The following is a 24,070-nucleotide window of genomic DNA, read 5'->3' on the forward strand; positions in this document are numbered from 1 at the left end:
CAAGGCAAGCGCTCTACCACTGAGCCAACTTCCCAGCCCTCTCATATCTTTTTTAGAGGAAAAGAGAACAAGGTTTAGCCAAAAGCTTTTCACTCCTTCAAAGTCCAAACATGGTTCTTTCTACATGAAATGTTGCTGTTCTATGATAGCATCTTGGGTAAGAACCGGAAATATGGTTTTGTAAACTGCTGGAGTCATCGAATCATGCTGCAGAAGCACCGATTATGTAGCAGGAGGCACACTCTGAGTCCTGGTTCTGCCACTAACCAAACCTTTTCCCAAGCCAGCCTACTGGTGTCACCTGTAACATTAGGGCTAAACTTTTCAGGTTCCTTCAATATTCTGATTTGACTATTTCACTGTCACATAGAAAGGGTTGTAACAAGTCATGGAGAAGAAGCCTCACAACCTGGCAACAAAGCCCAGGACAGGGTGTCTGTGTGTATATGCCAGTACCAATACTTGAACTCAGTGTCTTGCCTCTCTTTTTCACTCATGGCTGATGCTCTACCACTTGATCCACATATCCAGCTTTTTTTGCTAGATTATTGATCTCAACTGGCTGAGCAACTATAACTATAGGTGTGAGCTACCAGGTACCCAGCTCAGGATGAGATTTTGAGGGAGCTGTTTTCAACAGCTGTAAGGAACTTAAAATCTTTCACTCTGCAAAGCTGGTGGTCAGAAACAGCCACATTTCAGTATCTTGCTTGTCTGTTAACATTAAACACAGTGAAGAGAAAACCAGCTACTAAAAAGACCAAATCTAAGAAAGCAAAAAGGTAATCAGAATACAGAAGCTAAGTAAGAGCCTCCAGATGCTTCACTAAAATAAGACAGAAATGGTTGGATTTGCCAGTGATTTGGCCGATTGACTTGAATTTCTCATTGAAGTAAATCAGAAAAATGTTAAAGAAAAATGTAAAAACTTTAGGATTCATTTTAGCCCTAGTCTTTGGAATCTGAACTCACGTTCCAGATGGTACTTAACTGCAATTTGCATGGTGTTTGGGGGTTGCTGAAGTTTCATGATACTCAGAACAGAGGTCTCCAAAATCTCCATTAGATATAAACTCAGGAAATTTGAACTGGTACAGTGCATGTTGCCAGGAGGTCTTTATATGCCTATCTGTATTATGCAGTAGAATTGATAAAGCCCTGACCGCTATTTATTCCTTCAGAGGCTTGATGCTGTCAAAGAATTCAGAAAAGACCTTTACCAAACCTCACCAGACAGTGGAGGAAAATGTGGCAGACAGAGTAGCTTCCCACAACCTCTATTGGAAAGGTTCCCTCTACACTTTCCAGCCTACTTGGGTTTTTCTTCCCATGATTGTTAAGCTTTGTAAAGAAGTCCACAAGAGACAGAAAAACTAAGAGTTCACTGTTTTATTTGCACGTCCCAAGGACTCACCCGAAATACTGAAATCAGAAACACTTCAGTTCCTCAGTGTTAGCACTAATTTATGGTAACAATCATTTCCTTTAAATATCTAGCTTATTTTACCCTTCATTTTAAATTGTAAATTAAGGCATATATTTACATGCTTATACACAAAAAACTTCAAAAAACAAGTGATCCCAATCTTGGTCCAAGAGTTTCCATTTGTGAAGTGGTACAGAACTGTGAGGGGGACATCCTCTTTCAAGTCTCATAGGAGCTGGTCAGTCCGGGTCCCTTTAAGACTGATGAACCACGTACCTTAATTCTGAGTAAATCAGGGGAAATATTACAGCACACGCTTTGTACATTACCATACAACTACTGAAAAGGGCTCGAGGCTTTGTAATCCAAGGTTCTGATTTAAAGCAAAAATAGGTGGCGTAGACTGCAACCGCAAAGAAGTGTCCAATTAAAACCAGAGGTTTGGGAGATAATCTAATGGGAAAAAATAGAAATAAAACCCAGAAATTAAAACTGATTCTTTATAAAAGGTTCTAATTATGTATCATCTATAAATAAGCTTAATTATACCCAGCATATATTTTAGAAAAATTTAAACTATGTTTGGCAGCAAAACCAACTTCTAAAAACTTTTTACAGGAAACCATTTAAAATAATCTCCTTTAGAGAAGCCAGTAATTTCTCTCAGAAATAATGATTTGGAACTCTTTTCTTTCCATAATCTTGAAATCCAAGGCTGAAATCCTCTGACCTGGACTGCTAAACTAGGCTTTTCCAAAACATGTCAGTATTGATATTCTGCTTACAGCTGACAAATGACTCACAGAATTTGACTTCACAGACTAAGAACAGTTTCCCAGATGTCTATACTGTCAAAGCTGACTCCTGAGTCCCTACATGTCAATCAAAATAATTCAGATTCCTCATAGATCAGACCATGTAGGTAAGCCCACAGGTAAAACCTATAGTTTTACTCCAGGGTTTTAGTTGCCATCTCCTACATCTTTGAGGCAATGCTGTTTGCTGCTAACGGATGCCTTTTTCATTCCCTGAGCCACATCCTGATGGGGATACTAATGGGTTATAAAACAAGGCAAAAAAGAATTGTGTTTCCCCAATACCAGCAAAGCAACTTACACAGAAAGCAGCCCAACAGGTCCAGCAACACATTCTCCACCAAGTTTGAAATAAAGAAAACAGGCTTTTCTTAGTTGGTGCAAGGAATCTAAAAAAAAATTTAGAAATCATTCAAAAATATTCATGCATTTATGTTAGACTCAATTTATTTTGGAAATAAATAATGACAGTTTACCAAACAAACCTGACAAGATAATTTTAAAACACCTACTCCTAGAATTTCAACTGCTAGGATACATTTCAAATTTTAAATTTAATTATAGGTAGAAATACAAGTATCCATTGATTTGTTTCTGTAACTAACTGCTACCATGTAGATACTGAAAGTTATTTAAAAGTTATTCAGCCGGGTGCTGATGGTTCACACCTGTAATTCTAGCTAGCTACTCAGGAGGCTGAGATCTGAGGAATGCAGTTCAAGACAGGCAGGGCAGAAAAGTCTATGAGATGTATCTCCAATTAACCACCATAAAACTGGAAGTGAAGCGTGAAGCTGTGACTAGACTGCTAGCCTTGAGCACTGTAAAAAAAAAAAAAAAAAAGATCAGGGACAGCACCTAGGCCCTGAGTTCAAGCTCCAAGACAGAGGAAAAAAAAAGCCTGGAGATTTCAAATTTTATTGATTAGGAATGTCCAACCTGTATATAGACTATTACCTCTACACAAAAAAGAAACAAAGCACAAGAATATTTCTAGTATAAAGGGTAAATATACTCTGCTACTTGTACATTTTAACAGGACAGAAACTATTAACTTGGTTAGGTTTTTTTATTTTTACTAGTACCAAGTTTGAAATCAGGACCTTGAGCTTGTTGAGCTTACTTACTCAAGACTAGCACTCTACCACTTGAGCCACACCCCCAGCCCTGCTTTTTGTGGGCTAATTGGAGACAGAGTCTCAAACTTTTCTGCCCAGGCTGTGTTCAAACCATAATCTTCCAGATCTCAGCCTACTAACTTGCAATGAGCGATGATTTACAGAGCTACTGGCTCAAGTAAGTTACTTAGCTGTAACCTATTTGTTGAAGTTCACGTTTATTTAATAAAATACTACACCTTAACATGCAATTGAAACTAGTGTCAAAGAAGTAAAAGAGCCTATCACCTTTCCATACATGACTGGAGACATGTTCCATCACAATTTTATGTGAGGGTGTGCATGATCAAGTCTAGACCAGAGAAATGAACACTAATGACTACATTAACAAGGTACTGCTATTAATGTCTAAGGAAAGGCAACAGTATTCCAGAAGGAATGGTAGATATAAGATGATGAGAACTGAAAGTTACAAAGAGCCACAAACTGGGCTGGGAATATGGCTTAGTAGTAGAGTGCTTGCCTAGCATGCATGAAGCCCTGGGTTTAATTCCTCAGTACCACATCAACGGAAAAATCCAGAAGTGGTGCTATGGCTCAAGTGGTAAAGTGCTAGCCTTGAGCAAAAGAAACTCAGGGACAGTGCCCAGGCCCTGAGTTCAAGCCCTGGTACTGGCAAAAAATAAAAAGAGTCACCAACATCAACTTAGGTGTTAACAAACTCAGAAACATTTGAATTCTGGACTAACTACTAACTTTTGTAACGAATTCCAGTTTTCTGTGCTAAAAATCTGCAACTGAACAGTGTTCATAAAAAATAAATATCTGAACTTACCATCTGTGGCAGAAAACAACTCATAAAGAGCCTGGGCGAGGACATTCACAACAAAGGAATGAGAACTTTTTCTTGACCAGTAGAATGATTTTTTGGCCTAAAAGATGAAAAATATCACTTATATTAAGAGAATGAAAGCATAAGCTAATGTTTAAGCCCTTCATACAGGTATTTACTGGAGTATGATCAGCAACTAATACAGCATTGTTTGTCACTTACAAAAGAAAGCATTTTCATAGTACGGGTTACATGACTAATGCTAACTTTAACATTACAACCAGTCTGAGCAAAGTGGCCTGTGGGAATCTAGTGTTGCACACAATATGAAAACACAAAAAGGAGGATACTCGTAGGAGAGGAATACAAAGGCACAATGCCTATGTGCATCTGATTATGTAAAATATTAGAAATGAACTCCAGGAAATGCAAAGATTTTTTCTTTGTTGCTGTTTTGTTGTTTTTTTTTCTTTGTCTCATTTGTTTCTTTATCTGTCTTTGGGATCTGGGAAGGGGGGGGGCTTGTCACTGAAATGGAGGAACAAAGTATAAACAAATGCAGCAATGGTACTCATTAGACACTGTACATTAAAATGAGCTATATAACTTGTGGGTGACAATGGGAGGGAAAAACTGGGAGAGAGTAAGGGAAAGGGTAATACTGTCCAAAAAGAAATGTACTCTTTATGTACTTTTAAATAACCGTAACCAGTTTGTGTATCACCTTTATAATAACAAATTTTTTTAATAAAAATTAAAAACACAAAAATGCAGAAATACTGTTAAGGCTCAGTTTGCAATTCATGTTCTTTAGGCCTGACCAAGACTGTCTAAGTACCACTGTGAAGCACATGCTCCCAAGTATGGATTGCCCATCAGGACCCCATTCTTCTTAGCCCCTAGAAAGAAATCCATTTGACATTTTTGTCAAAGCATAACCTAGTATCTTACCTGGAAAATGGCAGCATCATCATAAAGATCAGGAATAGCCTTTAGAAGCGTTCTCCATAGCTTTATATCTTTAAAAGCAACAGTCATTCCTCCACCAGTAAGAGGATGCCTCAAATTATATGCATCCCCCAAAAGAAGAACACCTAGAAGAGATCCTTAAAGTTATAGCATCCACAAACAACTCAAGTTTACTGTTCCCATAATTATAATGTGACTGATATGAGCAAAAAAATACAAAGATTGTCAATACAAGGAAACAAACTATGAGTAGAACTCATTGCAGTAAAGGTTCAAGAACTAATCCATTCAATATTTACTGGGGCATCTAATACCGTGCTAGGCATAAGAAGATAGTGATAGATAGACCTCATGAAATTTCATGAAATTCACAGGCCTAATGTGAAATCCAACAAGGTCAATCCATTTATAAAGCCTTTCTCAAGTTAAAATATGAGAAAATTCAAAAGAAACTTAGAAGCATCCAGATATAAGAAATCTCTTAAAAGAGAAAAACTAGATGTCTGTCATTTCAGTCATATTCAGTGTAGACAGCCCATACAGTACCAGCCCAGTCACACTGTAGTTCAAGTAGAAGACAAAAGAGACATTTAAAAAGAGTAAAACCAAACCAAAAAAAAAAAAAAAACCATCCTGCTAGGGCTGGGAAGGTGGCTCAGTGGTAGAGCGCTTGCCTTGTATGCATGAGGCCCTGGGTTTGATTCCTTAGCACCACATAAGTGAAAAAAGCCAGAAGTGGCACTGTGGCTCAATTGGTAGAGCACTAGCTTTGAGCTGAAGAGCTCAGGGACAGCGCCCAGGCCCAGAGTTCAGGCCCCACAACTGGCCAAAAAAAAAAAAAGAATTCTGCTAGGTGAAAAGCTGGTTGCCAAAAATCACATATCATATGACCATTTTTTGTTTGTTTGTTTGTTTTGGTCGTAGGGCCTGATCTCTGGGCCTGGGCACTGTCCCTCAGCTCTTCAGCTCAAATCTAGCGCTCTACCACTTGAGCCAGTGCCACTTCCGGCTTTTTCTGCTTATGTAATGCTAAGGAATCAAACCCAGGGCCTCATACATGCAAGGCAAGCACTCTACCACTGAACTACCTTCCCAGCCCCATGATTCCATTTGTTTAGAAAAAATCCCAAATAAGTAAATCTGGGGAGAAAAAATTAGTGGTATGCAGCGTTGGAAGAGAAAAGAATGGCTGCTAAAGGTTACTGGATTTTGTTGTTGTTGGGTGACAAAAGTTGTCTACATTCTATCTGCAAATGTTATTCTGCCTAAGTCCTTTGCCTCACTGTCCACCTACTGTCCACCCCAGCTCTGGCTTTACTGTAGGAGCTATGTTCTCCCCTAACACCCATTCTTCCTCACAGCTCACTCTCATGTACACCCTTCACAGTGACACTGCTACTAGGAATGGGGTTATTCCAAGCAATTTCAGCAATACTGCTGAAATGCCTCACATCCCTAACCTGAAAATTGCTTTCCCTAGATCCAGAACTGATTTCAACAGTTGTATCCTCAATTGTAATGTCCTCGGAGTCATGAAAATCCATGGAGGCACAGTTAAAGGTGACAAGGAGTTTTGTCTTTTTTTTTTTTAGTCGGTCGTGGGACTTGAACTCTGGGCTTGGGTGCTATCCTTCAGCTCTTCTGCTCAAGGCGAGTGCTCTACCGCTTAAGCCACAGCGCCACTTCCAGTTTTCTAGTGGTTTATTGAAGATGAGTCTTTCTGACTTTCCTGCCTGCTCTGGCTTTGAACTATGATCCTCAGATCTCAGCCTCCTAAGTAGCTAGGATTACAGGTGTGAGCCACTGGCACCTGGCAACAAGGAGTTTTATTTGGCCAGCCAACCACTGCCGCATCCTGGGAGGACCAAGAACAGCACTGATCTCCAGTAGGGCAGAGTTTAATATAGGTCAGAACCACACACAGGTGGCCGTTTACAGAAGCTCAAAGATGATTGGGTGGCAGGGATATTCTTCAGCTATAGTCAGGACCAGGCAAACAGCATTCTGGAAGCTAGAGATTCAAGACTGGAAGTGGGGATTATCAAGAAATGGAAAATCTGGTTACCACACAATGACTGATTCAATGACTTACAGAGTCAATATTAAGCACTAAGTAAATATAAAATTAATAATCAATCCTCTGCATCACATGTTCCCTACTTATAAACCTCGTCAACCTATATGGTATTTGGGATACTGATGCCTTTATAAAATGAGTCCAACAAATAATACCTCGTTTGTTCACTGGTGAAGGAGGAAGGAAGCTTGCTGGCATGGACCTCATACGGGAATTCTGAGTAGCTTCCAGAAATGATTCTTTCAGATGATCTGCAATAAATCCCATCAATCCAGATAAATGGGTTAAAACATTTCACTTTCAAATTATCACATATAAACAACTATTATACATCATCAAGTATAAGCAAAAATCTATGACACATATCTATTTTGGTTGCTACCTATATGTATCTCTTGCTGATGAAACAAGAACTATTTTTATTTTTCTTGCCAGTTGTTGGGCTTGAACTCGAGATGAGCACTGCCTTTTAACTTTTTTGCTCAAGACTAGCACTCCACCACTTCAAGCCACAGCTCCACTTTTGGTTTTTAGGTGGTTAATTGGAGGCAAGAATCTCACCATCTTTCCTACCTGGCTTCAACCTGTCATCCGCAGATGTCAGACTCCTGAACAGCTAGGATTACAGGCATGAGCCACCAATACTAATCAAATTATTCATTAAGCACCTAGGTATTCAAGAAGTCTAAAAGAAAATAAATGTACTGTCAATAGATGTATACATAGTTAGATGGAGATATTAGAACTATTTACCTTGTCTCATATAAATCTGAGACAAGGTAAATAGTTTATACTTAGAGAAGCTAAATTATCACTTATCACCTCAGTAAAATTGGAATGATGACAATGCCTACACTGAGTGGTTGTGTCTGTAAGAAACTATGCTTGTAAAGCCATCTGTGTAGCAAACATGCAATGAATAGTAGCACCATTACTATGGAAACCAAGCACAAAACAGGCATAAAGCTATTTCAAAAATTCAGAGTTGGGCACCAATGGTTCAGGCCTATAATCCTAACTACTCTGTAAAGGTGAATCAGCAGGCTAGCCTAGTCAGTAAGTTCACAAGACATCCTCCCCCCCCCCCCCTCCCCTGCCCCGCCACTCACGAATCTCAACCATTACACTGAACAGAGCAGAGTGTCAACCCATCATCCTAGCTTTTCAGGAGGCTAAAATCAGGAGGACATTGGTTCCAGGCTAATACAGGCAAAGTAAGTTCATAACTTAATAGAAAAATCAGGGTACAGTGGTATGTTCCCAACACCTCAGCTACAATAGGAAGCATATACAGGAGTATCATGGTTCAGGCCAGCGCAAGCAAAAACAAAACCCTACCTCAAAAATGAGAACACAAAGGACTGGAGATGTGACTCAAGCAACACAGTATCTGTCCAGCAAGCCCAAGACCCTTTGTTCTAACTCCAGTACCACAAAGAAAGAGTGAGAGAGAGAGAGAGAGAGAGAGAGAGAAAGAAAGAGAGAGAGACTTTAGACTACTGTCTCGAATACCTTAAAAATATCATATATTCTAGTAATTAAATCTCAATTACTAATAAATGCATACTTAACTTTTTTCTCACTGAACACAGGGCCTTAAAGCTTACTAGACAGACACTCTACCAACTGAGCAATGTCCTCACCCTAGAAACTGCTTATGTATATTTTTCAGTTTGTTCTTTTAATGTACTAGTTTAAATCTCTCAGCACCAGCTTACCTGGCTGGCAGGAGGCATTTTTTTTTTTTTAACCTGAGAAGCTAACCTCTGATCTATTTTTAATAGTTTTAAGGAAGAAAACTGGAGAGGGAGAGAAAGTCTTTTGTGAGATTTGCTTTCAGATTTTGTATTGGCATGGCATCCTATTTCTTACCAGGCATTTGTGGGTAAATTTGTTCAACCATGTATTCTCTTAAATTCCTTGGCATTTCCCCACGAATGTCAACAAGGACTCGAGTTTCATCAGATGAAATCTGGTAGATGAGAACTGGACTTGGATTAGCTAAAACGAGTTCAGCATAATTGGCTTTAAACTGTGGTGCATTCTAAAAGAATATAAAAAAAAAAGTTTACTAATTTTCAAATATCAAGTTATTGTAATACCCACAGTATTACAGAGAAATCCAGTACCTTCATAAGCAAGCCAACGAAATGAGATGAAACAAAAACTTTATTGGAGACCAGGTTCTTCCTGAACTTGGAGAAAAGTCCGTCTGCAACAACAGTCAATGGAGCGTGGAGTTCCTGCAACAGAAATAGCAAATGTACAGTTAGACAGAAATCAGACTGTTACTATTTTTTTTTTTGGTCAGTCGTGGGGCTTGAACTCTGGACCTGAGTGCTGTCCCTCAGCTCTACAGCTCAAGGCTAGCGCTATACCACTTGAGTTACAGTGCCACTTCCAGTTTTCTGATGGAGCTAAGAGTTTCAGGAACTTTCCTGCCCAGGCTGGCTTTGAATCTCTATCCTCAGATCTCAGCCTCCTGACTAGCTAGGATTACAGGCGTGAGCCACCGGCAGCCAGCTCATTATTTTTTAATAACACAGTTCCATGCAAGGGCCGTGTACCAGGGCTCACACTTAAAATCCTAACTGCTCAAGAGACTGAGATCTGAGGATCATGGTTCAAAAACTTTTTTTTTTGGTCAGTCATGGGGCTTGGGCACTGTCCCTATGCTCTTCAGCTCAAGGCGAGCACTCTCCGCTTGAGCCACAGCACCACTTTTCTAGTGGTTTACTGGAGATAAGAGTTTCATGGACTTTCCTGCCCGGGCTGGCTTTGAACCACAATCCTCAGATCTCAGCCTCCTGAGTAGCTACGATTACAGGCATGAGCCACCAGCACCCAGCCTAAAACCTGAGACTTTTATCTTCAGCAAAAAAACATCCAAAGTGGAAGTATGACTCAAGTGGTGGAACACCACCCTTGGTTTAAAAAAAAAAAAAAAGCTAAAGAAGAGCATGAGGTTTGCATTCCAACCCCAGTACTCACATGCATGCACACATACACACATATAAATACACCATTCAGGAGATTTAAGTATTATTTAAATATGTAGCATTATACATGTTAAAAATTAAAGAGTTAAGAGCACTGTGTGGGTACAAGGTCATGGGAGTCCTTGAGGATCATCTCCCTTTACAGTTCTTTCATCAAAACTACTCCCAAGCCAGACACCAGTGGATTCCACCTATAATCCTAGCTGAAATCTGAGGATTGTGATTTGATGCTAGCCCAGATAGGAGTCCAAGAGACTCTTATTTCCAATTAACTACCAAAAAGCCAAAAGTGGAACTATGAGTAGAGTGGAAGGGTGCTAGCCTGTGCAAAAAAGCTTATAGACTTCCCAGGCCCTGAGCTCCCAGTCTAAGAGACAGAGGAAAAACAACACCAAGACAAGCATGGACTACAGAGGAAACTTTGCAAAAGTACAATTGCTAGAAGGGGATAGATAACCAGAAGGCCCCTGGGTCCTTTACTCTGCTGTATTACTATGAAGATATATTAGAATTTTTTTTTATTTTGCCCTTTAATTCCTTAAGAATTCTGCTACTTATGCCAATAATCTGTTTATAATAATAATCCGTATGCCACACTTAAAACTTAAAATAATTTATGTGTATTTCACCACAATTATTTAAATAAAAAAGGATTAAATCATTAAAATGCCTTTCTGATTTAAACCACTCATTTTACCTTGTTTTATGTTGGCTCCTTTTTTCCTATTACCATTCCTCTTTGCTTCTCTGCTGATGTATATTTCTCGTACAGCTTTTTTTTTTTTGGTCAGTCATGGAGCTTGACCTCTGCGTTTAGGCACTGTCCCTCAGCTCTTCAGCTCAAGGTGAGCACTCTACCGCTTGAGCCACAGTGCCACTTCCGGTTTTCTAGTGCTTTATTGGAGATAAGAGTCTCACGGACTTTCCTTGCCTGGGCTGGCTTTGAACTGTGATCCTCAGATCTCAGCCTCCTGAGTAGCTAGGATTACAGGCGTGAGCCATCTGCGCCTGACTGCCTGACTTTCGTACAGCTTTTAATACTGTTAAATTGGCTTTGTTTTTCAAGTTTTTATATCATCTTTATGTGCACTCAAGAAAATGGATTGTAATCTGTAACCCATCCTATTTACACAGAACTTTCAGGACACGAAAAATTTGGAGTTCCAGGGCAGCTCATCACACCTGTAATCCCAGCTACTCAAGAGGAAGGGATTGGCTGAATGATGATTCAAGACCAGCGGGGGCAAAAGTTAACAAGACCCCATCTCAGTAAATAGGCTGGGATCAATGGCTACTGGGGAGGCCCTTAGTTAAAAGGATCAGCGAGGCTGAAGCCCAGGTGAAACTGCTAAGACCTTATCTGAAAAATAACAGAAGTAAAAAGGGCTAGGAGCATGATTCATGTTAGAGTGCCTACCTAGCAAGTACAAAACTCCAAGTTCAAACCCTAGCACTGCCAAAACATAATATTTACTGTGCCTCACCTTGACCTCTCCAGTCTCTTTATCTTTGTATTGAACGCCCAACACAGTGTCATCTTCTTCCAGAAGCTGCAGCACAACACCTTCAATAAACTTGGCACTGAAGGAAAAGCACAAATAAATTCCTATTGCAGCAGAGCCAAGCAATTTAACTTAGGATAAGCAAAGTTCTTATTCTCTAACTCCATCTTACTCATTTACCTGCACACTTGTGCAGGTAATGTGTGCACTTGTGCAAGGGGAATGATCTGGAATGACAAAAAAGCAAAAACCAACACTAGCAAGCTTGAGAACTACGTGTGGTTTTTACTTAGTAATTTACCAACATTGAATACTCGTTACAATGCAATGATTTTAAAAGTACGACTAGAGGTAAGGCTTAAGTGGGAGATCACCAGTTGGCAGCCAATGAGAGCTCTAAGACCCTGTGTTCAAGCTCTGATAGGGTAGGAGATAGGATGCATGCATGGATGGATGATGGATGGATGGATGGAATAGAATGATGGGATAGAATGAGAGCAATGGGATATATGGATCATACATATATACACAGAATAATTTGTATCTGAATTCATTAAAAGCCAAAATGCATGCAGAGAAACTTTTTTTTTTTTGGTCAGTGGTGGGGCCTAAACTCTGGGCCTGGGCACTGTCCCTCAGCTCTTCAGCTCAAGGCTAGCAATCTACCACTTGAGCCACAGCAACACTTCTAGCTTTTTCTGTTTATGTAGTGCTGAGGAATCAAACCCAGAGCCTCATGCATGTGAGGCAAACGCTCTACCACAGAGCCACCTTCCCAGCCCCAGGAAAATTCTTTTTTTTGGGGGGGGGCGGGGGGGGGAGGTGGGGTGGGGTCCCATCCTGGGGCCTGTACTCTGGGCTTGGGCGCTGTCCCTCAGCTCTTCAGCTCAAGGCTAGTGCTCTACCACTTAAGCCACAGCGCCACTTTCAGCTTTTTTCTTTTTGCTTATGTGGTGCTGAGGAATCGAACGCAGGGCCTCAGGTATGCAAGGCAAGCACTCTACCACTGAGCCACCTTCCCAGTCTGAAAATTCTTTATAGTTCTGATAAAGGAAAAAAATCTCTATATGATATTCTTTTTTTTTTTTTTTTGGTCAGTCATGGGGCTTGAACTCTGGGCCTGGGCACTCTCCCTCAGCTCTTCAGCACAAGGCAAGCACTCTACTACTTGTGCCACAATGCCACTTCCACTTTGCTGGTGGTTAACTGGAGGTAAGTCTCATGGACTTTTCTGCCCGGGCTGGCTTTGAACCACAATCCTCAGATCTCAGCCTCCTGAGTAGCTAGGATTACAGGCATAAGCCACCAATGCCTGGCTCTATATGATATTCTTAACAAAGGCACTAAATATAAGTATTCCTTCTAATATATAGTTTATTTTAGTATACCTATGTTCTAGACTATATCCCAAATATTTATCAAAAATTATAAAATCTCATTTGTACAAAGGCCAAATTTAATTCTTGTCTTACTTGGGCTCTGCCATAGCTGCCTTCCGAAGACTCATGATGAATTTTCCATGATGGAAAGCTTTTCCATTCAGCACTTGCTTGTCATCTGACAAAGGAAAAGGAATCTGAACTTCCGATTTGCTTTCGTGATTATGAATTATGTAGCCATTTACCACCTGGGCATCAAAACCATCCACTGTATCTGCAAAACAATTCAGTTCAAAAACAATTAAGCTGATTCATTAATATTAGGAATCCCAAAACCCAGAGACATTCAAAATAAGTTTCTGCTTTAAAACTATGAGACCATTTAGAGAATATAAGTATCTCAGAAACTTAATGTTCCTGGAAGAGAAGAGTTAATTTAAGCACCAGTATTAATATTAACAAAAGAAACCTAAATCATGTTATACACCCCCAGCTCCACTGCCTATGGAGCCCTGCATGATCTGGCATCTGTCTACCTTAATATCCAACCTTTATCCTATGTCACTCTTTATCGCCCACTACTTGTTAGCTATGTTGTTCTCCTTGTCAGTCCCCTAAACAAAGGGGCAAATACATACATGTCAGGAACTGTTCTGAATGCTGTTATGAATAGGAAGCCATTTAATCCTTACAGCATACAAAGCAGACACTGTTAATGTCTGCCATTGTACAAGTAAGGAAACTAACAAAGAAAGTTGTTAGGTTAAAGCTAGTTGTTAGCCAATAAGAACCAGAGTTGGTATATCAATTTTTAAGAGATTTCATAAAGTCTACTTCCTATCTCCTTACTAAAACTTTATATTCTCCTTATATTTCAAGCAAACTGGCAAAATATAACAAATTTTAGAAATGAAATGGGGAAGAAAACAAAAGAGAATATACATCTACTAATTATAGAACAGCCTGAAGTGAAGAGTGCTTGCTAGCCAGGTTCAGTGGATCATAGCTACTTAGGAGGGTAAGATATGAGGACCATGGTTCAAAGCCAACCCAGGCAGAAAGTCTTTGAAACTCTCATTTCCAAGTGACCAGCAAAAAAGCCAGAAGTGGCTATGTACTTGCTTATCAACATAACTCCTTGAAAATGTATGAACCTACCTCCAAGACCAAGGTCTTTAAGGGCTTCATAACCACCTGGCTGCAGAAGTTCACCAACAATTCTGTCGGGCTCTTTTAAATCTCTCTCAATTACTGTCACCTTTCTTCCATCTCTGGAAAGGACTGCTGCCAAAGCAGAGCCGAGTACACCAGATCCCACGATGATAACTTCTGGATCATTTAGAGATGTTGCCATGGAGGTAGCTGCTCCTAGTGAAGTTGTTTCTGACATACTGATTCCTTTTCTGCACTGTTTAACAAAAAGAGGGACATACATTTCCAAGTTGGTTAGCCTTAAACCATACTAGGACCATATAAATTCAGGAAATGGCCTTTTACTGAGTAAATGTTAGATCCCAAACCTCATTCAACCAAATTAACTGGTATCTTTCTTTTTCATCTTGATCGTATATAAAATCAATATTAAAATATTGGCTCAATTAAAAATGCGATATATAACAACTCAAAAATATATATTATTTTTGTCATCTCAAACATTATTTAGAGCTGGGCGCTGGTGGCTCACGCCTGTAATCCTAGCTACTCAGGAGGCTGAGATCTGAGGATCGAGGTTCAAAGCCAGCCCAGGCAGGAGAGACCGTGAGACTCCTATCTCCAATAAAACCACCAGAAAGCCGGAAGTGGAGCTGTAGCTCAAGTGGTAGAGCGCTCGCCTTGAGCTGAGGGACAGCGCCCAGGCCCAGAGTTCAAGCCCCATGGCCGACCAAAAAAAAAAATATTATTTAGAAATTATTGTTATAGGGCTGGGAAGGTGGCTCAGTGGTAGAGCGCTTGCATGCTCGAGGCCCTGCGTTCGATTCCTCAGCACCACATAAGCAAAAAGAAAGCCGGAAGTGGCACTGTGGCTCAAGTGGTAGAGCGCTAGCCTTGAGCTGAAGAGCTGAGGGACAGCACCCAGACCCAGAGTTCAGGCCCCACAACTGGACCCAAAATAAAAAAAGAAATTATTGTTATATTTATAAAAACCCACATCAGGTCTGTAGCGGGGTTCAAATACACACAGTCCCTCATACTTTATATTTCTATCATTAATAATTCTCCAAATGTATGCTGAGCATCTATGCAAATCTCTCACAAATTCTGATTAGCTTCACATTCTGCCCTATGCAGTACCTTTTAGATATTTCTAAACATACTCATCTTCACTTTCTTCTTTTGGATTTTTATTGCTTCAGAGTGGGGGGGGGGGGGGTGCTGTCCCTTAACTTTTTCTGGTTGGTGCTCTACCATTTGAGTCTCAGGTCCACTTCTGGATTTTTGCAAGGCTTTCCCATCCAGGCTGAATTCAAACTCTGATCCTCATATCTTAAGTCTCCTGAATAGCTAGGATTACTGGTCTGAATCACTGGCTCCCCAACTGTATTTTTTCAATTTTTTTTTTCTTTCGTCACTCATGGGGCTTGAACTCTGGACCTTGGTGCTGTCTCTCAGCTCTTCAGCTCAAGGCCAGCACTCTACTACTTGAGCCACAGCACCACTTTCAGTTTTCTGGTGATTTATTGGAGATAAAAGTCTCACGGACTTTCCTGCACAGGCTGGCTTAGAACAGTGATCTCAGCTTCCTGAGTAGCTAGGATTACAATACCCAGCTATCAATTTTTTACAAGTTCTCCCTACGTATCTCAGTTTGGCCTCCAATTCACTATGTAGTCCACACTGGCCTTGAAATTAAGATACGGCTGCCACAGTTTTCCCAGTGCTGGGATTAGAAATCTGGCTCTACTTTTGGATTATCATTGGGAAAAAAACCTATCAATCTAAATCAGCTTGACAGAATAAAAAGATTAAAATACTGGCTATAGTTCTATTAAGTGAAGATTAATTAAAGAAAATTATGAAAGAACAAAACTTATTTTGAGCCCCTTGACATTTGACTTAACAACTGCAGTCCTTAATTTGGAAGTACATATTTATCTCTTCCTATTTTCCCATCCTGGCACTTTGAAAAGCCTTTTTAAATTAGTTGTGGTCCTCCAACATAGAAACAAAGATGGACATTAAATCTATCCCTGGTTAGACTGACAGCAAAAACTTTTACTTTGGGGCTCAGAAGGTGGCTCAGTGGTAGAGCACTTGCCTTGCATGCCTGAGGGCCTGGGTTCGATTCCTCAGCACCACATAAGCAAAAAGAAAAAAGCCGGAAGTGGCGCTGTGGCTCAAGTGGTAGAGCGCTAGCCTTGAGCTGAAGAGCTGAGGGACAGCACCCAGGCCCAGAGTTCAGGCCCCACGATTGGACCAAAAACAAAACTTTTACTTTGATGCTAAAATTGTGTTTTTAGAGAGTTATGAATATTGACAATTGCGGTTCATGTTCTTTTTTTTTAATGTATAATTCATTCTCATAATAAGTGTTTTTGATAGATAGACTAACAAATTTGAGTATCAGATAAAGAATTGCAAAGAACCATTTTCGATGAGTTCTCCAACATTGGAGACTGTCAGACTAAATGTCACTTAAAGAGATTCAAGTAGAGGAGGGGGAAGTGTAATAAAATCTAAAATCCTAGCTGGGCGCCCATGGCTCACACCTGTAATCCTAGCTACTCAGGAGGCTGAGATCTGAGGATCACAGTTCAAAGCCAGCCCAAGCAAGAAAGTCCATGAGACGCTTATCTCCAATAAAACCACTAGAAAACTGGAAGTGGCTCAGTGGCTCAAGTGGTAGAGCAATGGCCTTGAACTAAAGTTTGCAGGGACAGCCCTCAAGCCCAGATTCAAGCCCCATGACCAATTAAGAAAAAAAAATCTAAAACCCTTTAGAATCTATACATCCTTAGAATCGCCACAATTCTAGTATTCACCAAGCATACTTTTTCCTCTATAATACATTCCTTTTTTTTTTAAAGGCCCGAGACCAGTACTCAAACTTGATACCTGATTCATCTGTTCATTGACTAGCGCTCTACCAACTAAGCCATGCCTCCAACCCCCATTCCACTGTTTGTATCTCACAATAGAAATGCTCTTTTGTCCTTTTTCTGTTCAAAGAGAAAAAATAGTCTATTTTTCCATTAGTTTTAAAGTTTAAAACAACTACTATTCAAGTTACTGTACCCAGTGTAAGACAAGCCTTTTTCATCATCTTAACCATTTATTCCATTTTTCTTCCTAAAATGTTTTGATTACACACCAAAGATCATGAGGAGAGCCCTAAAATCAAATCTTTCAGAGCCAGATCAAGAGGAAATGCAAATGGAACTTAGTACTCAACAGATCACTCTCTGACCAGCTATCTAATTTCTAAAGACAAAGACTGAAGCATTCAGAAAAATATACTGCTGCAAGCAACCTAACTTTCCCTACTAAAAAATATTTCTCTAGAATGCATGATGACAGTAACAGCATTCCAACTACTAGAACAAATGCAGTGACCCTAAGTTATAAATACCAGGGTTTTCAAATTAAGAAAGATTCCCTCCTCCTCATTTTCCAACCTATACTCAACATGCCACTGAACAAAACGACTCAAAAGGCTTCCAACAAATGTACACTACTCTAGACTACTATTGATTACCACTATTCACTAAATGGCTGGGAACCTGGCATTTGGCAAATATTAAACCTTTGAGTTCCCTGACTACCCACATGAGCGGTGCCATCTTTATCTACCAGATATAGATGATTCTGTCTTCATCAGAACAGTAATTGATTCTTACAGAAATTAAGCAATGAACCAAAAGCCTCCCAGTTGGAAATGGTAGAGCAAAAATTCTAAACTAGGGAGGGAATGAGGGAGAAAAATGAGGAAAGGGGTAACAAGTTGGACAAAAAATGTAACCACTGCCTTACTTAGGTAACTGTAACCCCTCTGTACATCACCTTGACAATAAAAACAAATAATTCTAAACCAAGTCCCTGTTCCTATAAACACTGTTCATGTGTCCTGTGAATACAGCAAAATGATGCAGATACAGAAGTCTACATAACTTCGTAGGTCACATACCCTAACTTCAAGGCTGGGTGTCCTGCTACAGTATGGCCTGATAACCTTACTTTCATAACTACATATGTAAAATCCATTCTTCACAGCAACTGGAATGTTCTTATGAAAAAAGTAAAATTCAAGGATTCTTATCCATGCTTAAAACTCCCCAGTGCTCTTGAGTAAAAGTCCAAACTTTCCTGGCCAACAGGTCTGACTGGTGTGGCTTCCACCACCTCTCCCCACATCTACTGTCATCAGCGTCCTCCATCCCCTTGGCAGGAATCCTAACTTCACGCCATTTAAAGACCCAGCCTCTAATTTATTTCCTTGAGACAACGTTGTATTGACTCACAGTGTCCCAGTGCCTACAGGCAAGACATAAAACATTGTGCCCAATGCTTTAAAATGTGGGGTATTTTTTAACTGTCTTGTTTTTCTTCCTTCCCAACTACAAAGGCAATCCTCACCCCAGGATTTCAGTAAAACTTTTTTGCCAACAGCAAAAAAAAAAAAAAAGTTCTGTCCTCCTTCAGAATGAAATATTTCATCTTTCCAAACCAAATCCATATCCAACCTTTGTCTAAGTATCAATCAACGCTAAATGAAATATTTTTTTCACTTTTCTTTCTATCGAAGTAGCCATGACCCAGCTTAAAGAAATTCCCCTAAATGTAAATTGTCACCTTTCGCGAAGTAAAACTCGAATCCGAATTTTAAAAATTCATTAGAACATTCATTCATTTGCCCCCCTCAGCCATCAGCCTTACCCTCCGGGACTCCAGCTGCCCTTTCTTTTCTGCCCCAGGGGGTGACTTGGCCCAGAAGAAGCCAACGAGGGGCAGAGCTGAAAGAACATCGAAGATGGCAAACTGGGAGCCGCTAAGCTGGAGCCCCAGGAGGCCCCCGTTTCGATGGCGGTAGCGATAGGAAAGCACCAGGCCCAGGGTCAGGAACACCAGCACGCACAACAGGAGCTCCTTGTTGGCCAGCGTGACGAAATCGCCGCATTTCTTATAAAAATAGGTGAACGTGGCAATGCCGAGAAAAGTCCACATGGTTCGACGGCTCCTTTGGTGGCACCGATCACAGCCGAGCTTCTTCTCCCCAGCCACCCCAATGGGGTTCTGGCGATTCCTTCCCCCGCCTAAGAACACAAGGTAGTCTCGGGGGGATGCTCGCCGAGCACCCCTACACCATGTCCCAGGACTGCCAGTCAACGAGGTCAGCGTTTAACACACGGACGCGGGCCGGGCGCGCGGCGCGGCCTCCGGGCCAGCCCTCGGCTGCCGGCCGTGGGGGCGGTTTCCGCGGCGGCGGCGGGCGGCCTGGCGGCTTCCGACGTCGGCGAGTCGGCGGTGGGATGGCTCTTCCACTCCCCTCTCCTCTTCTCTCGCGGGTCGGCGAGGGCGGAGCGGCTCGGCCGAGGCCCGAGGGCGCCGGCAGGTGGGACGGACCGTGCCCGGCCCTCCCTCGGGGCGCCACGCCTGGACCGCCTCCTCCCTCAAACCACCGCCTCTGATTACCCACCGCGGCCCCGCGCCCCGACCTGGCGACGTCTCCGCGAGCCCCGCACTCGGCGGCCCGGAACCCGCCGGGCGACACTGCGGCCCCCAGGCAGGTGAGCGCGGGAACACGGAGCCTCCCTCCGACCCCCGGCGGCGGCGCCCGGCGGCCTCCTCACCAGCATCCCTCGCGGGCAGCCACGGCTGCCCTCCCCCCGCCCCCGACTTCCCGCGCGCGTCGCTTCCACCGTAACCAGAGTAACCGCCGCACGCCCCGCGCTCGCCGCCCGGGCCGGCGCGCTTCAGCAGTCGGGGCGGGTACGGTTCAAGGGAGGGACCGAGGGGAGGCGGGACCGCGAGAGCGGCCACGCCCTGCTGCGGCTCCGCCCCCCTACCCCACCACCAGCCAATGAGGATGCGCTCCGCGCGGTAGGCCGAGATGGCGCTATGGGGCGCTCAGCCAATGGCGGGCGGCACAGTCCAGGCGGCGTCGCCCGGAGAGGCGCTAGGGCGATGTTGCGTGGTGAAGGGTGGGGGCGTGGGGTGGGCGCCCGGCCCAAGTGGGCTGACGGAAGGTATCTGCGGGCTTCGTGTGGGGCGGGGCCTCGGCCGGCTTCTCTCCACGTCCGGGCTCGAGGCCCTCCCTGAGGAGGAGTGGGGCGGGTTCCGAGGATGGACCGGCCTGGCCTCGGGGGGCGGAATGAGCGCCCGCCGCCCGCCGAGCCCCGCCCGACCCCGCGTCGCTGGGAGCCTGAGCCGGGTGCGGCGGAGGGTGCGTGTGGAACGTGAGGACAGCGCCTGGGCGGACGCGGCCCGTGCCGGCCACGGCAGAGCCTGCCGGGCCTAGCCTTGCGCTGTCGTGGGGTTAACTCGCGCCCAGGCACGGGGGGCTCCCGGCGTGGGGCCGGTGCTGCTCTGTGTGCCAGAGCATCGTGGCGCCATGCTGGGGCTTCCCCAAGGTTTCCCCACCCCGAGACGCCGGCCTTCACCCGCGGCGCCGTCGATGGGCCCTGCTGCAGGCTCTTGGTCCCCTCTGCCCTCGGGTCACCGCGGGCCTTCCTGTTCGTGGCACCTCCGTATTTACTGATTCTGCTTAGGGCTGTGTCTTATCTCGCCAATCTCAAAATTATCTTGAGGAAAGGGTCTGATAAACTTAATAAATGAGTAAGATTGACTTTGGCACCAAAGGAAGATCTGATGACTAGAAGCCTCTAGATTGTGACTGCCTCTAACCAGCTTTTATTTTTATCTTACTGGGGCTTGACCTCAAGAGCTCTAGCTCTTGCTTAGATTGCTTGCTCTTTGTTTGGTGCTCTGCCTGACCCATTCCTCCAGGCAAGCATTTTGCTGGCTAATTGGATATGGAATCTCATGGAATTTTCTGCTCAGGCTAGCGTTGAACTGTGAGACCCTCCTGAATAGGCAGGATTACAGGCAGGAGCCGCTCGTACTCAACTATAACCAGCTGGACACTAAACCACATCACTTTAGGCCCAAAATATTCTATTTTACCTGCTAATAAGATATTTGTCAGAACACTCTTGTAGGTGTGTGTGTGTAAATTGTTGGCCAATAAGATACATTAAAAACAATGAAATTAAATTAGCATTAACTCCTCAGAACATTAACATATACCATAAAATTACACAGAAGTTATCCATAAAATAACACCATGTAATGATATGCCTCTAGATTTTAAAAAGTCAACAATGACCATGTGAAAAGGCAAATGTTATCAATTTGCAAGGTGCCCACAAGGCTAACTAGTCCAGTAAAAGCATATTCCCTATGAATTGCCAAAGTTCATCAGGCAGTTTATGACTTTTTATGACAAATGATTATAACACATAGTGATGCGTAATGACAGGAGAAAAGAAGCAACTTCTAGAAGAACTTAGAAACTTGATGGAGGGCTGGGAAGGTGGCTCAGTGGTAGCGCGCTTGCCTTGCATGCCTGAGGCCCTGGGTTCGATTCCTCAGCACCACATAAGAAAAAAGCCGGAAGTGGCACTGTGGCTCAAGTGGTGGAGCGCTAGCCTTGAGCTGAAGAGCTGAGGGACAGCGCCCAGGCCCAGAGTTCAGGCCCCACAACCAGACCAAAAAAAAAAAAAAGAAACTTGATGGATAATTAATTAAAAATCAAGGTGACCAGACACAAATTTTTAGGATTTAAATGGTCCTCAAATAGCAGATATATACTAAAGACAGTCACAGACAGAATCATGACAATAGAAATCCCTACACCTAAACATAAAGCTGATAGGACTATTTAGTTACAGAAGACAACAAAGACCTTATTTAAATATCATACTACAACCTATGTATAAAATGACAATAAAGTCACAGGACTTCACATGAGGAGCAGAACTGGATCAAGCACTAAAACATCAAATGATTGTCTCTGCTTTCCAAAAACTACATTACCCACAATGTAAGTACAATTAAGATTAGAAATCAAAGCCATGAATCAGTGGCTTATGCTTATAGTCCTAGCTGCTCAAGAGACTGACACCTGGGGCTCTTGGTTTGAAGCTAGCCTGGGCAGGAAAGTCTAAAACCCCAGAAATGGGGTTGTAGCTCAAGTAGTAAAGCACTAGCCCTGAGCAAAAAAATCTCAGGGACAGCACCCAGACTCTTAAGTTCAAGCCCCAGGACTGGAGTAACAACAACAACAACAAAAAAAAAAAAAAACCCAAAGATTAGAAATCATGATGGCACAAGACATGGCACCTGGCCATATGAACCAAGGAGCCAAACAGCATAATTTTGTTCCACCATGATTCTACACAGTTAAATTCTCATAGGCATCAAGTATATACTTTTTGAAAACTACATTTGGTTAACTTATGAGACACAAAAAGATTCAAACACCTCTGACTGGCAAGGGACTAAAATCAGATGTATTTTACCTTCACTCCACTAGATAAAGGTGAGTCCAGAAAGTTGGCAGGTATCCAGATTGACCAACTGATCAACCAGGCCCAAAAAAAGAACTTCTCTTCCCTTTGTAGAGAAGATGAAGAAGATGTGGATCTGTTGGCCAGGATTCATACCAAAGTCACAACACAGCCATCCCAACATAGGGAAATGGGATCTTGCCTTGTCAAATAACCTCCATATAACCTTGTTTACAGACAGATCAGCTTCATGGCCCATGTAAAATAGAAATGAAAATCAGCAGCCTTAAGGCGAGGACCAACATGGTCTTCACTGAGCCAGGTGCTCAGTGGTCTGCATGTCATACAAAATTCATAGCCTTAGTACTCACAGTCAGATGATCAGAAGTGAAAAACAGACATAAATATATGTTTACAGACTCCACAGTGGCAAACAGCATAGCCCTGTCAGTCACTCAAATGGACACATAATGACACATAAATGGCAAACCTATGGTCATACCAATATTGGAAAGACAAGAAGCTTCAAAAGAAAAAAAAAATGACACCAGGGCCAACACACATATCAGCAAAATCAGAAGGATGATTCACAAACAACCAAATACAATAGCCAGGTCGATGACCCCACTTAAAACATAAAGATAGAGGACCAGGTACCTAAATTAGAATTAGGGATACAGATTAACTATAGACATATACTTTCACTTGTAACACTGGGGAAGGGCAAAGATGACATATGGATATTTCCAAAGTAACCAATAAGAAGGGAAGAAAAAATCCCACAAACTAAAATTCTAAGGTCCGTTCCTGGATGGCAAGCAGACACTGCCCTCCTAACAGCCAAGTCTCCAGCCAGTACCTTTGTTACCTAGGCAACTGGCACACCTAGAAGAGGTCACATTCTGCATCCTCTGAGGTCACATCTGGATCCCTATGTGGCCACACCTTTCTGGTCCCACCTTCCTCTACCTGGTCTCACCTTCCTTGGCCATACCTTCCCTTCCCCCCCCCCCCCCAGATAAGGCATGGCCCAGGGCCAGATGCTCTCTTTGCCAGCCTTATGGAGTGCCAACTTGGCCTGGTGCCAGCTGGTCCGCTGAATAAACCTACCCCTTACCTGAATACCACGTGCATGGTGTTGTTCTCACTTGGCAGCCTCTTTAAAAACCTAACAAAAATCACACCATGGGACATCTTTAGGTAAAAAAAAAATATATATATATATATATATATATATATATAAAGGACATATGAACACTCACTATATAAAAGGACAGCAGATGGGAACCAGAAATAACTTGACATGAGATACGAGAGGCCATGCAGAGTGCAAAATCTCATTGATAAAATTTAAATTCAGAGTTCCAACAGACACTATTCAAGCCAGATACATTTAATTTTATTATGCAGATACACTTTCCAGGACCACTACAATACCACCAACCAAAAA

At 42.5% G+C, this 24,070-nt stretch overlaps 1 protein-coding gene across 1 annotated transcript; it reads right to left on the minus strand.

Moving 5' to 3' along the window:
- Positions 1 to 1,374: 1,374 nt before the first annotated feature.
- On the minus strand, positions 1,375 to 19,481 carry Sqle (squalene epoxidase). Its single transcript, XM_042672973.1, has 11 exons — positions 18,989 to 19,481; positions 14,276 to 14,525; positions 13,211 to 13,391; positions 11,721 to 11,817; positions 9,367 to 9,480; positions 9,110 to 9,281; positions 7,393 to 7,488; positions 5,143 to 5,285; positions 4,195 to 4,291; positions 2,543 to 2,630; positions 1,375 to 1,879 (listed from the first exon to the last, which is right to left on the minus strand). Exons 1-11 carry the CDS (start codon positions 19,274 to 19,276, stop codon positions 1,681 to 1,683), a joined length of 1,725 nt encoding a protein of 574 aa, XP_042528907.1. The 5' UTR covers positions 19,277 to 19,481; the 3' UTR covers positions 1,375 to 1,680.
- Positions 19,482 to 24,070: the final 4,589 nt, after the last annotated feature.

This window comes from Dipodomys spectabilis, unplaced genomic scaffold (genome assembly GCF_019054845.1).
Source record: "Dipodomys spectabilis isolate Male_0828 unplaced genomic scaffold, ASM1905484v1 ptg000783l, whole genome shotgun sequence".
In the NCBI taxonomy this organism is placed as follows: Eukaryota; Metazoa; Chordata; class Mammalia; order Rodentia; family Heteromyidae; genus Dipodomys; species Dipodomys spectabilis.